Source organism: Pseudochaenichthys georgianus, unplaced genomic scaffold (genome assembly GCF_902827115.2).
Source record: "Pseudochaenichthys georgianus unplaced genomic scaffold, fPseGeo1.2 scaffold_590_arrow_ctg1, whole genome shotgun sequence".
NCBI classification, from domain to species: Eukaryota; Metazoa; Chordata; class Actinopteri; order Perciformes; family Channichthyidae; genus Pseudochaenichthys; species Pseudochaenichthys georgianus.
The window spans coordinates 18,498-32,430 of NW_027263149.1; the positions used below are offsets into that span (position 1 = coordinate 18,498).

General features: G+C 42.6%; 1 protein-coding gene across 1 annotated transcript; it reads left to right on the forward strand.

Annotated features, from left to right (window-relative positions):
• The first annotated feature begins 12,310 nt into the window (after nucleotides 1–12,310).
• ier2b (immediate early response 2b) lies at nucleotides 12,311–13,689 on the forward strand. The gene has a single exon (XM_034079335.2). The coding sequence runs from the start codon at nucleotides 12,511–12,513 to the stop codon at nucleotides 13,039–13,041; it is 531 nt and encodes a 176-aa protein (XP_033935226.1). The 5' UTR covers nucleotides 12,311–12,510; the 3' UTR covers nucleotides 13,042–13,689.
• The last annotated feature ends 244 nt before the right edge of the window (nucleotides 13,690–13,933 follow it).

Here is a 13,933-nt window from a genome sequence, read left to right on the forward strand (position 1 = left end):
TTCGCTTGGTGTATTTTGTGGTGAAAGTACAGCGCCACCTACAGGCCCGGCATATGTACTACAGCGTCTCGTGTGAACGGAAGACTTGTTTGATATCGTTTGCGTTTCGTTTGCGTGTGAGTGGGGTCTGAGACTCAACCATCAAGGTGAAAGGGATGACGAGTTGTCAAAAAAAATAAAAAGATAGTAGGAATTTTTCCAGCATTCAACAAACTGTTTAATAATAATAATGCATTTTATTTATGGAGCGCTTTCCTCGAAACTCAAAGACCCTTTCCAGAGTCATTAAAATATAAAAATCACACATTAATTACAGTTTAAATGTAAATGTTGTGAATTAAAATAAATGGAAAACTGACAGAAGCCGACAAAACCTCTGCACATATATATCTCATTCAAAAGGAATCCATGAAGGATCCACATGAATACACAGTGGTTTTGGGTTTGGGTGTTGCTGTGAGATAAATCCTGCCTGCTCATCAGATCCTGCATCTTGTTCTCTCAGCCCGCTTCCTGCCCCTCCCGTCTGTATGGGGGTTTCTCTCTGGAACCCACCCTGTCCTGTAGCTCCTTCCTTCCTGTCCTCATCCTGTTTCCTCCCCTCTCCTCCTCTCTCCTCTCACCTCCACCCTCTCAGCACTTCCTGCCTTCACCCCCTGTGAACATTCACAGCCAGGGTTATAAACGTCTCATACTGTGAGTCAGAAATATAATTCGTAAGAATAGCATCATTTTCTCCGAACCATCTGTTCATTAACCTGATGCATACATTTATAAATATTAGATATTAAATATCTGGTTGTCAGTGTTTGTTTGTTTCTTTAGTTATTTTGACATAATTAAAGAGCATTTTACAGTTCACACGTCTGAAAGTCCCGTATGCACACACAGTGGTGGAGGAAGTGTTTTGATTCTTTACTCAAAGTGGACCTCTCATGCTATATGGGAAACATATTGTAGGGCCTAACCCTAACCTGTACATGTCTGTGAAGTTAGCTTCACCCTTAGATGCCCGAGTGGCTGGACCCCACACTCGTCCAGAAGTGGGTCAAAAAGGACCCGTATTAGAATAATATGTGTTTTTATGCCATTTTTGTCATTTTGGTTAAAGGGGGGGTAGGTACGTTTGAGAAACCGGCTCGAGGTACACTTGTTGTTATATTCCATGGAATGCTCTTAACATCCCGATAGCAATGAATATCTGAAGTGCTTTGACAACAAATCCATAAAAAAATCTCATCTGTGGAAGCCGTGGCGCTGTAGAAAGCTCGACCAATCATCTGAGCCGGCTAAAGTAACTGGATGGCCTACCTGCCTGTCAGCCTTCCATCGGGGCACAAACTTACCTCGTGCCCTCATTGGTCATGTGCGCGTTCGTGTGTGTTGGGGGAGGGGCTCTGTGAGGAAGTGGCAGATTTTTTCCGGTTGTGTATTTTCAAATTCGAGCGATCTCGAGCTGGTTTCTCCAAAATTACCTACCCCACCTTTAAGAAAAATGACTTGTATAATATTTAGTATTATATTTTGGTTCACACTAGAAATATTCTATATTTAATTTTTCACTATTTAGAATTTTATAATTCTTTTTTACATTTTGAAAAAAATACGAAATTCTATAGAAAATGCATGCGTGTCATTTTTGACCCGGTTATGGAAGCTTGGGGTGGTAATACAAACACTACAATTTCTTAACATTTAAATAAAAAATTTGAATGGCCTGATATCCAAAACATGTTTTTTGAGGAATAGCTGGAATATGAAATGATACATTTTTTTTAATTACAAAGATACTCTAAAAAAAACGCCTCACCGGGTCAAAAAAGACCCACTTATGCATCTAAGGGTTAACATTCCAAACAGATCCCCATCGTAGCCATGTAGCCATGTAGCATGTAGCCATGTAGCATGTAGCCATGTAGCCATGTAGCATGTAGCATGTAGCCATGCTGCTGTAGCCATGTAGCATGTAGCATGTAGCATGTAGCCATGCCGCATGCTGCTCATAGCCCTCTTTTGCAGCCCTGTTATGGCGCATTTCCACGCGGCACGGCATGCTTAAACCGCGCTCCGTGCTGTAGTGATGCACCATTAGAGAAACGCGAGGCACAAAGAGGAGGCGGAGCTAATGCCTGATCAGAATTCTACCGGAGACAAAGTTAAATTCTGCTGTGATAAAACGCCATCCTGTTCTAAACCACATCAAGGATTATCTCTGAAACAGTGTGGAGCTCAAATGCTTTTTCTCTTGCGGGTTTATCACAAGGTGAGTTCCTTTCTTTATTTCCTGCTTTTTGAACACATGTGCTCTCCAGTACAGGTTAGCTCTGAGTGTTAGCGAGGCTAGCTAATGTAAACAAAGACGTCCAAAACACGTCAGGCATTGTTTCTGATAGCAACTCTCTGTGGGTCCGCCATCGGAAATTACGTCACATCGGCAGCAAATCTGTATCCGCTCGTTGTTCCCCGTTTTTAGAGATGTGGGTACGGAGGAAAAGAGAGAGGGGTTTATTTTCTGACGCTGCGTGAGTTCCCTGACGCACCGGGGACACATATTGATGTATAACAGACATCAAAACGAGCATTTTGCATGAGAGGTCCCCTTTAAAGTTTTTTTTTTTTGTACGGGCCTCTTTAAGTAAAGGGACATGAAAGAAGGAGCATAATCATATGGTTTGTTGCCCTTTCTAACAGAGACGCCAAATGTGAAAAGCGTTGTATTTCAGTTTCACTCAAATAAAACTTAATAAAATGAACACAAAGGTCAGGAGGTTCCCTTAGTGTAAGTGATGTCAGGGATCATCCCTTAAGGCACAGTGTGACATCACAACGCCTCGAATATCAACTTTGACTCGAGGTTCTGTACAACCTGTAGTTTACAACGTCCTTATCTGCACTTCACAAGATAAGAGAAAACCCCGAGAAGAGAAACCCTACTGGGAGCAAACATGTTTTTAAATCCCTCCTCTCTTGTTCATCTCAACTCATCATGAGTTTGAGTCATGTTGGAAACTCTGGAACACAGCGAGTCGTTCAGGCGAAACAAAAGAAACCTGCGGAGCGTCAACACGAGGAAACAGTCAGACTAAAAATAGACGCCATTCCTTAACGATGTCTTCAAGTGCTTCTTGTCGGGACAACCTACTTTCCTTTTTGGAAATGGCTGAAGCTGCCAAATGAGCTCAGCGGAGAAGAATGCAGAACGGTTGTAGCGAGTTATTTTGTTTTCTGTTTGCTTTAGTCGTCGTGAGTGACGCGGAGCTTTTTGCAGATATAATTGAGAGCGAATGTTCAACGGGAAACCACCACGAACATCAGGCCACACACACACACACACACACACACACACACACACACACACACACACACACACACACACACACACACACACACACACACACACACACACACACACACACACACACACACACACACACACACACACACACACACACACACACACACACACACACACACACACACACACACACACACGTTGAAATCGTGTATGTCAGCATATTTCTAAAACATTACACTATGTTTCGTTAAAGGTCCATCCTGAGTCCTTTTTGCTCGTTTCAGACAATTTACAAAAGATAACATGTAATTTTTTGTATAGCCTACCAGTTTCTATTTAACTTGGCAGTGAAAGTATTTCCCTGTGTTTCGAGGGACGAATGGTTTCTGTGGTTAAAGGGAAAATTGCAAGAAGACAAACAGTGTGTTAAATACAAATCAAACGGTGCATACGAATGATGCAAGAGACACCGTGGTGTTAGTACGATTCAATCCAACTTTATTTATACAGCACATTAAAAACAACAGAGTTGACAAAAGTGTTAATGAATATAAAAAGGCTGCATAAATACATTTAGACAACACAGATGCAAAATGATAAGATCCAGCTCATGTACCAAATACTAATCAGTTAATTAATGAATGTATGTCCTTTATTCATCCTGCAGAAATGTACGTCGCTACAGCAGCAAAGGTACAGCAGGTAAAAGAGGAAAGAGTTATTTAACCCAACAAGTAAATATATTTTAAAATGGTAGGTGAGCATATATTGGACAATTGTAAATAACTTGTAAGAAATAACAACGTGTAGTGTTTATATTCAAAGGACCAGCAACCAGCGTGCTTTAATACTTGACTTGAAACCCCCAGAAGCACCAGGCCCTGCCGATGCGACTGATCACCGTCCCCAGCGTGTGATCTGAAGGGATAGCAACCGTCTCCAGGCCTCCTGCTGTCAGTCTCTTGCTTTGGCAACTGGCTCATTTCCCCGTCCTACCAACCACTGTTTGTTCTACACACAGACACACACACTGAAGGGCCCCACCCTCTGCTCCACACACACACACACACACACACACACACACACACACACACACACACACACACACACACACACACACACACACACACACACACACACACACACACACACACACACACACACACACACACACACACACACACACACACACACACACACACACACACACACACACACACACACACACACACACACACACACACACACACACACACGCACAGCCGCCCATTTGGCCTCAGGCGGAGGCAAAGTGCTGTAAGTATGATCACACATAACACGGTCGCCATGACGACGGCTCGGGCGCAGACCTGAAGCGAACTCCTGTTTTCTCTCTCTTTGCTTCAAAAGATGATCCGGTAAAAACATTCAAAGTGCAAACAGGGATATGATTTAGACCGTGCCGAACCCGTGAGTGATATGATAGTTACAGTCTGTTGAGTTCTCCAAACAGTGACTGTGGACAAGTCGCCTGAGCGTGAAGCCTCCTACATGAACAACACGTATCATCTCCAATGTTACGGTGTTTTAAAGTATGTTGGTTTATCGGTGTGTATTCTAGAGATTGATCTGGATAGTCTTCTGTTGATATGTATTTTCTTTATGTGCTTTTAGGTAGCACGTTAGACTTCACCTCTTTCCTCGGGTCATCACTTGTTATGGATTTTAGTTTCTTCTATTCTCGACTGATGCAAAACAAACGAGTAATATTAGTCACAGTCTGTTTTTAAGTTCCTTTTAATGACTGTGATCGTGGACAGGAAGTCTGAGCACGAAGCCTCCTGTAAGATGAATATAATACCCAATGTTTACAGTGTTTTTAAAGTAGGTTGGGCTATCAATAAGATACGATACGATACGAGGTAGTTTATTGAACCCAAATAGGGAAATGTTTGCGTTGCAGCAGCAAAAAACAAGGCATTGCACATAAGTAGAACTCGATGACGTAGATGTGGCTCTGGAGCAGCTTTCCTCGACATTGAGAAACACTCCATATTTAGGTCTGGTCGGGGACTTGAACCGGCGACCCGACAGCTCACAGACCAAGCCCCAGACACAAGTAGCACATAAGACTTGACATAACGGCCCGGCCACACAGCGGCGTGCGTTGACGCTTGGCGGTGGGCGTGTCTGAAAGCTTGGGGATTTTTTGCGACCAACAACCAATCACATGAACATCCCGCCCCCGACACACAAAGCAATAGCGATGTTAAAACGAAGTACACTGGATATAAAATCCCCAAACAGGCGAAAACCTACCAGTTCCACCCACTGTCTCTGCCACCTCCCTCCATGCCTCGCTCCTCCGGTCTGTATCCCGGTAGGTGAACAGAGACTGATCATTCAGCACCGGGTGATTCACTGCCGCTGTAATGAATTTTCCCTCCATGTTTTTGAATATGAGGAAATGACCTGCGTCGTCTCTCCCAGCGTACACGCGGTTTGATTGGCTAGCGCTTGTACTGGCAGATTTGCATAAACGGGATTTCATTGGCTGACGCCTCCGTCGAGACGTCAAAAGTTGAACATTGCTCAACTTTTGAAGCCAGCAACGCTCCACGTCGCTTCCCACAATGCAGTTCGGCGAATCGTGACGTCACCCCGTTCAAAGTGAATGGGCAGAAGCGTTGAAGCTTCAACGCACGCCGCCGTGTGGACGGGCCGTTGGACTTGACATAAGCCTTGACCTAGCTTTCCTCGGGTCATCATTTGTTATTGAGTTTTTCAATCTTCTATTCTCGTTCTATATTTCTATGTGTTTGTTACTGTTTGACCCAAACCAGTGAGTTCCCTTTATGACCGCAAACTGTGACCGTGGACATGAAGCCTGAGCACGAAGCCTCCTGTAAGATGAATATAATCAGGGCCGGCCCTGACCAATTTGCCGCCCTAGGCAAGATTTTAGCTGGCGCCCCCCCCCCCCCCAAATGCAGACACTCACTATGATTCGCACGTGCATGGTTGTGGCATGACCACAAAAACAAAGATATTGACACAAGATTTGTACAACTGTATTTAGTTTCCTATCCATTTGAACATGATTTAAGTGGGGGGGGGGGGGCTCCTCTAGGGGGGTCCGGGGGCATGCACCCCCGGGAAGACTTTTTTTTATATTGAAGTTAAAAGCATCAATCTGGTGCACTTTGAGAGCAACATTAGGAGATCTATGGATCCATCTCTCAACACCCAGATGAAACAGAACTGTAAGCAGATTTTCTTTTTCTTTATGGATATTTTACAAATCACTCCCCTTTCAAACTGTATTCTTGTTTATTAATAACAACTTTTTTGTACTGTCAGTATTTTATACCTGTTTTTCACCTGTTCTCTTATTTGTTATAACTATAATGATCATATAAAGGTGTGCCTTTACCTCACTGAGGTTATCAGAGCCTCTCAGTCTTTCAGGAGAGAGCTCTCTAAAGCTCTCCCCCCTCGCGACCGCTTACATAGTAAATTCCAATGTTAATAAAAGCACACAGAAGCTGTGTACGTTTTTTGGGAGTTTGATTTATTTTAAATGAATACAAATACAAAATTAAAACCTATAATTGCACACTAAAACCATTATTTCAAAAAAAGAACAATTTCACATAAACCTTTGGTTTTTACTGGGACTGGGGCAGTTCAACTTGATTTTGGGGGGGGGTGCGCCATAGTTTATGGGTGCTGTACGCAATATAGGCGTAGTTCTGTTAGTATAAGATAATAAGATGTACTTTGTTGATCCAAAATCGGGAAATTGTGTTGTTATGAAATAATTTTATTTCTAACTTTTTTTTTTTTTCAATTTTCGGCGCCCCCTATGGGTTGATGCGCCCTTAGCATTCGCCTATACTGCCTCTGCCGAGGGCCGGCTCTAATAGGATAAGATATTGCACATACAGTAAGTAGAAATTAAAGAGCAGAAATAACAATTCTAGAATTTAAACATCGCAAAATAGAATTAAAACTAAAAAGTAGAATATACAGCAGAAGTAGTAGTTCTGCTCGTTCTGTTATTTCTACTCATGTGTATTATTGTTTCTGTTATCGTAGTGTGTGTAGGTGTACGAGTTACTCCGTAAACACTTTGCCTGGTTTTAATGATTGTGTTGTTGTTGATTACTTTCTCTTTAACTTATTGTTATAGGGACGGGTGGCGCAGTGTAGAAGAAGTTTCCATTTGAAGTCCCTTAGCATTAAACCCTTTAAAAAAAGTGTTCACACTAAAAACTATAAAACAGAAATTCAAAGTGAAATATGACGATTAATGTCAACCTAAACGTCTTCTGTCATATAGCCTAATACATAAAAAGTAAATGTAATATATTTTTGGTTTAAGGTGCTTTCGTTGGTCAGAGAAAACATAACAACATCACCTTTCTCTGAAGTTGGGATTAACATTGATTGATTAATTATACTGATTGATTGGGAAATGAATTGGTCCATCAATCAACAAAGAAATAAATGGTAATGGTGAGATAATACCTCTCTTCATTACCATTCACGTGTACCAATGAAACAATTAAAGTAATGTAAGTAGATTAACCACCTCTCTGACGAGTCGCAAAGGTCATCTGTACAGATTTACTTTGGACACATGTTGGGTTTGTGATATTGGGCCATATGGATAACATGTACTTTAATTAGTGAGACAAGAGCAACTAATGTTAAAGAGGACGTATCATGCAAAATGTCCTTTTTGCCTGGTTTTAATGATTGTGTTGTTGTTGTTGTTGATTACTTTCTATTTAACTTATTGACCCTGTGGTGACAGTGTTGTGTATTGTGTTGTTGTTGATTACTTTCTATTTAACTTATTGACCCTGTGGTGACAGTGTTATGAATGACAGCACTTTGCCTCTTATTCCACATTAGTTTTTTCTCATGTTGTTGTAATTAAGTTTTTCTATTTTAGCTCATTTATTTTTATTTGAATGACCTCACTTGTATTCCTGTACAATTCATATTTGTACTAATGTTATTTTCTTTCTTAACACAAGCTTAAAACGACAGCGATTTGACGTAATATCTGAAATGCGGACCCACGGGCCAATCAGAAACGTTGCTATCAGAAACAATGCCCGACTGTTCTGGGCGTAATATGGTCGGTGTTTACATTAGCATCGCTAACACTCAGAGCTAACCTGTACTGGAGAGCATGTGTGTGAAGAAGCAGGAAGTAGAAAGGAACTCACCTTGTGGTGTAACCGGCAAGAGAGAAAGCCTTTGAGCTCCAGACTGTTTCAGATCCTTGATAATCCCTGATATGGAGTTTCATCACGGCAGCATTTAGTTTAGAGCAGTGGTTCTCAACTGACCTCGGGACCCACTTTTTACTTGGTCAATACATCGCGACCCAACATTTTGAAGCACTCGAATCTATTCAACAAAAAATCGTGCTGTAATATATATATATATATATATATATATATATATATATACGCTTTTCAGCATACAATATTAATAAAAGTGAAGTACAGTGCATATGTCCCTTATATCCCTTCACAGATGATGATGGAATCAAAGCTGAACTATATACAAAGGCACGCATGAAAACCTAACCCAGCAGGGGGTCTGGGGGGATTGTCCCCCAGGAGATTTTTAGAAATACTAACATAAACTACACATTCTGGTACACTCTGAGAAGAAAATAAATAAATCGAAAACTACCCGACATATTAATAATATTTTAAGCCATTGTTTGTTTTTCACTTTGTTCTGACAGCTTGCTGCGAGAAGAGTAAAGAGGAGAGAGTCTGTGTGACTTACTTTAGATTGTGGGTGAGGGGAGATAGCTCCCATTGTTCTGTGACCTGTCAGTCATCAGACCGGGGGTCATATCTCATTAAGTGTTCATTTCTATCTGAAGTACCCATGGATGTATAAAGAAGAGTTCTACCACAAAGTTATTCTCCGTGGGGACTTCCGGCAACAATCTTGATTCTGATTGGCCAGAAGCCTCGAAAAAACATCAGCAAAGATATTTTATTGAGAAGATGATCACTACGTGACAGAAGTTTTCAAAGCCGTTTATGGTCTCCGGTACTTCCTGTCCAACGCCGACTGCTTGCACAGCGTAAGAAAATCGGGCCTTCAAAATAAAAGTTTGACTTTTTCCCCTAAAACAAAACAAATTCCAATTTCCCCCCCCAATTTTTTTTTCTTCACTCACACATCCGCGACCCACTCGAAACGGGTCCGCGACCCACCAGTTGAGAACCACTGGTTTAGACAGTAGCTGCCGGGTCCCGTATGAGGTCAGCCCCCTCCTTTGTAAAGCTTTGTACCCAAATCAGCACTTTAGAAACAGGAAGTGAAACAGAGGGATATGAGGCGTGGCTAGAATGATCTGTTTGGTATTTTGAGCAAAACACTTCATAGACATGTTTAATATATATTTGTGTATATCTGAGAGCTCTGCTATTGCCTCAAAATCGCATGAGGTGACCTTTAAATGTGCAGAAAAGGGGGGAGCCTCCAGCTGGAATCACAGTTTAGATCATTTCTAAAGCCGTGTCTATGCTTTAAGCAGCCTGAACAATAACCCTCGATATAAATGTGATGTTTTGTGAATAAACACCACTTTTTAACCCCCTCCCGTCACATCTTTTGGGCTCCACTGCTGCCATGTTTTTCATTACTGATGCCACGTTAACGGCACGTGGGAAGGAAAGTAGTTTCCATGGTTACAGCGTGCATGTGTTTGCAGCATCTCACGACTGCGGGCGGGGTTGTAGAGTTAGTGAGTACAACTCGTACAACGTTATCAGCGGACAAATACACTCTGTTAGTCACGGTGGTCTGGACTCTGGATGCTTCTAGTTTACATCAAGCTGTCTTTCCTGCCGTAACAAATCCTCCTCATCATAACAACTTCATTAATATATCATGTTGTTATTATTTTTAAAGATGTGGTTATGTATGTCTATGGGTTAAAAGAGATACTGATTACCTTGGCTGCTGATTGGCTAATGGTCACACGAGCCAACACATCGTTATGACATCATGAAGAGGCCAACATCTGATCATTTTCAGAGTCTCTTTCCACAGAGGGGACACATGTTGATGTAGAAGAGACATGAAGAAGAGGGGACACATGTTGATGTAGAAGAGACATGAAGAAGAGGGGACACATGTTGATGTAGAAGAGACATGAAGAAGAGGGGACACATGTTGATGTGGAAGAGACATGAAGAAGAGGGGACACATGTTGATGTAGAAGAGACATGAAGAAGAGAGGACACATGTTGATGTAGAAGAGACATGAAGAAGAGGGGACACATGTTGATGTGGAAGAGACATGAAGAAGAGGGGACACATGTTGATGTAGAAGAGACATGAAGAAGAGGGGACACATGTTGATGAAGAAGAGACATGAAGAAGAGGGGACACGTGTTGATGTAGAAGAGACATGAAGAAGAGGGGACACATGTTGATGTAGAAGAGACATGAAGAAGAGGGGACACATGTTGATGTAGAAGAGACATGAAGAAGAGAGGACACATGTTGATGTAGAAGAGACATGAAGAAGAGGGGACACATGTTGATGTGGAAGAGACATGAAGAAGAGGGGACACATGTTGATGTAGAAGAGACATGAAGAAGAGGGGACACATGTTGATGAAGAAGAGACATGAAGAAGAGGGGACACGTGTTGATGTAGAAGAGACATGAAGAAGAGGGGACACATGTTGATGTAGAAGAGACATGAAGAAGAGGGGACACATGTTGATGTAGAAGAGACATGAAGAAGTGGATTTTGCATTATTGGTAATCTTGAAATACAAACTGCACCATTTTTGTTTAATTTCTTATAATTTAATTATATTAATTAATTAAATTATTTAATTAATTATTATTTATTTTAGCATTTTTGTTGTTGCATTAGTCAGATTCTTTTTAAGAATATTTTTCATTTTTAAAACCCATATAAATGACTCTTTTCTGACAGCACGGGCTCGCGGCTGACGCCGGTGACAACTCCTTATATGGGGCACGGATGACGTCACCACAACTGTATCTTGGCCCAACAAGGGGAGAAAGGGGAGGGAGGGCTCGCGGTTGCGCGTTCACGTCATGGCTTTTCCTCTGAGCGCGCGCGACCCCACGGGAGTTTACAACCGGATGGACCATATATGGAGTGTGAGAGTGCGGGTGTGTGACGTAGTGTGTGTGAGAGAAAGAGGAAGAGCAGAAACTCCCGTGAAACGTGTATTCGTCTCACGTAGATTCTTGTAACTGCTGACTGACTTTCTCTCTTACCAGAATGTAAACACTGACATGAACTCGCTTTGGATCCACTTCTCACAATCAGTCGCTTTAATACCGTTCACTAAAACACTTCCTCAGACAGCGAGCTAGACATCTGTCAACCACTTCCTCTTGTCGTGTTAAAGGTTACGATAAGTTGTGTATATCTGGTTTTAGATAATAATCAGTATAGAAATCTGATAATAACAATATTTTTGCACACGACTACGTTTTAAAGACACGCAGTAGTAGTAGTAGTAGTAGTAGTAGTAGTAGTAGTAGTAGTAGTAGTAGTACTACACGTGTTTCTAATACACTGCATAATTGTGAACATGTTTGCATGTCTGTAACAAATCATAGTATTTCCTGGAATAAAAAGAGCTATATTTAATGTTTTGCACGCGTGCTTCCTTATAAGTATCTAGACCACTGAGAAAAAGGATTTCATGGAAATACAATATTGAATAATGATCAAATATAGAGTGTAACCAGGATTGGCTTTAGTACATTAGATATTTGTATCTAATGGGATGCGAGGAATGACTTGCAGCAGAATCAGGGTTCTAAATAAAAAAAATAAAAACTGTAGACGTAACAGATGGTGTCTGTGAGTGTGCGTGTGTGCGTGCGTGTGTGCGTGTGCGTGTGTTTGTGTGTGTGTGTGTGTGTGTGGTAGCTACATCAGGTGTGGGCGGCGCCTGTTTGTCACTTACTGAGGAATGAAGTCCATGTTACGTCAAAGAGGAAATAAAAAGCCACCCAGCTACAAGTTCGCTCTCATTTCTGAGAGCACAACAGCTGGTGAACATCTGAAGTCTGAGCTTAGGAACTAGAAACTATAAAGTCTAACTCAGGACAGATACGATTTATCTGTTCGTTACTAAAAAAAGAAAGTAACCAAAACTAACCGTGCGTAATTACGCGGCGTAAAAACAAGAAGAATGATTGCCACAACCGCTATGGAAGTGAACGCCGAAGCCAGACGGATCCTGGCCGTGTCGATAAGCAAGCTGTACGCCTCCAGGAGCCAGAGAGGCGGGCTGAGACTGCACCGGAGCCTCCTGCTCTCCCTGGTCATGAGGTCTGCCCGGGACATCTATCACTCCTCCCGGGAGATTGAGATGCCGAGCGCCGCGCAACCGACTCCGGAACCGATGGAGACGAGCTCCAGCAGCCCGGCGGGAGAACAGATTGTTCCGGAGCCTCAACCGGAGCTCCAGACCTCCGAGGAACCGGAGAGCGGAGAGGAAGGGTGTGAGGAGGGTGATATCACGGAGGACAAAGAGAACATGAGCCCCACCAAGCAGTCCAGGAAACGCCGGGGAAAAGCCGCGGCGGCGCCAGACTTCCTGCCCATTAAGAGGGCGAGGCTGGAGCCCGGGGAGGAGAGGCACGCGGCTCCGCACTGCCGAGGAGCGGAGTCTCTGAGCGCGTTGTCTCTGAATCTGAACCGGGCGATAGCTGCCTTCTGAGGGGACAGAACAGCCTCCTATGTAATGGAGTGATTCTGAACTTTACGTCACCGACAAAGGGCTGGTTTGACCGCCTTTACGCACCGAGGAGCTGAGCGACACCGCCGGTCCCGGGACTGAAGGATTCCCCGGGCCACAGTGCGAGCTCTCCGGCTGCTGAAGGAGCCCTGGAGAGGCAGAGGAACCAGGCCCGACGGAGCACATGCTGGGAGAAGAGGAAGAAACTTAAAGGGTGTTGTATTCTTTGTTTCCTGGTGATTCACACTTTGGATGAGTCCGAGCTGGCGCGGACTCAAAGTGTGTGAGTGTGTGAATCAGCACGTGAGTCACAGAAGAAGACATGAACTCATATGACTTTAGGGGATGTCCTGCCAAACAACTCAAACAGGAAGGACTTACACACACACGTACACACACATTCAAATGCTGCTGTGGACTTTGGTAGATCGATACTACTGCTGTGGGACTTTCCTGTGATCACGTGGTGCTTTGAGAACACCAGCACGAGCTGTCTGGAGAGGAGAAGTACAGTCACTGAAATGTGATGTGTCATATCAGACGATAATATTACCTCACATTCAAAGCTGCTTTCTACCTGAATGATGAATCATTTTGTGTGAATATTTGAAATAAACACATTCAAAGGTACTCAGTTGTCCTGCTCTGGTTATTAAGATATATATCATTATTTCATGTGAAGCATTTAAACATCATTTCATTTGTGGACCCTTTAAAAAAATGACATACAGAATGTCAACATATACGCCTTAAGTTAAAACATATTTAAAATAAATGTTCCACTGATATGAGGTAGTCATTTAAATAGGATGAATCTTTATCTATCCTAAGGGGGACATCCAGGTTTTCACTTATATGTTTACACACACACACA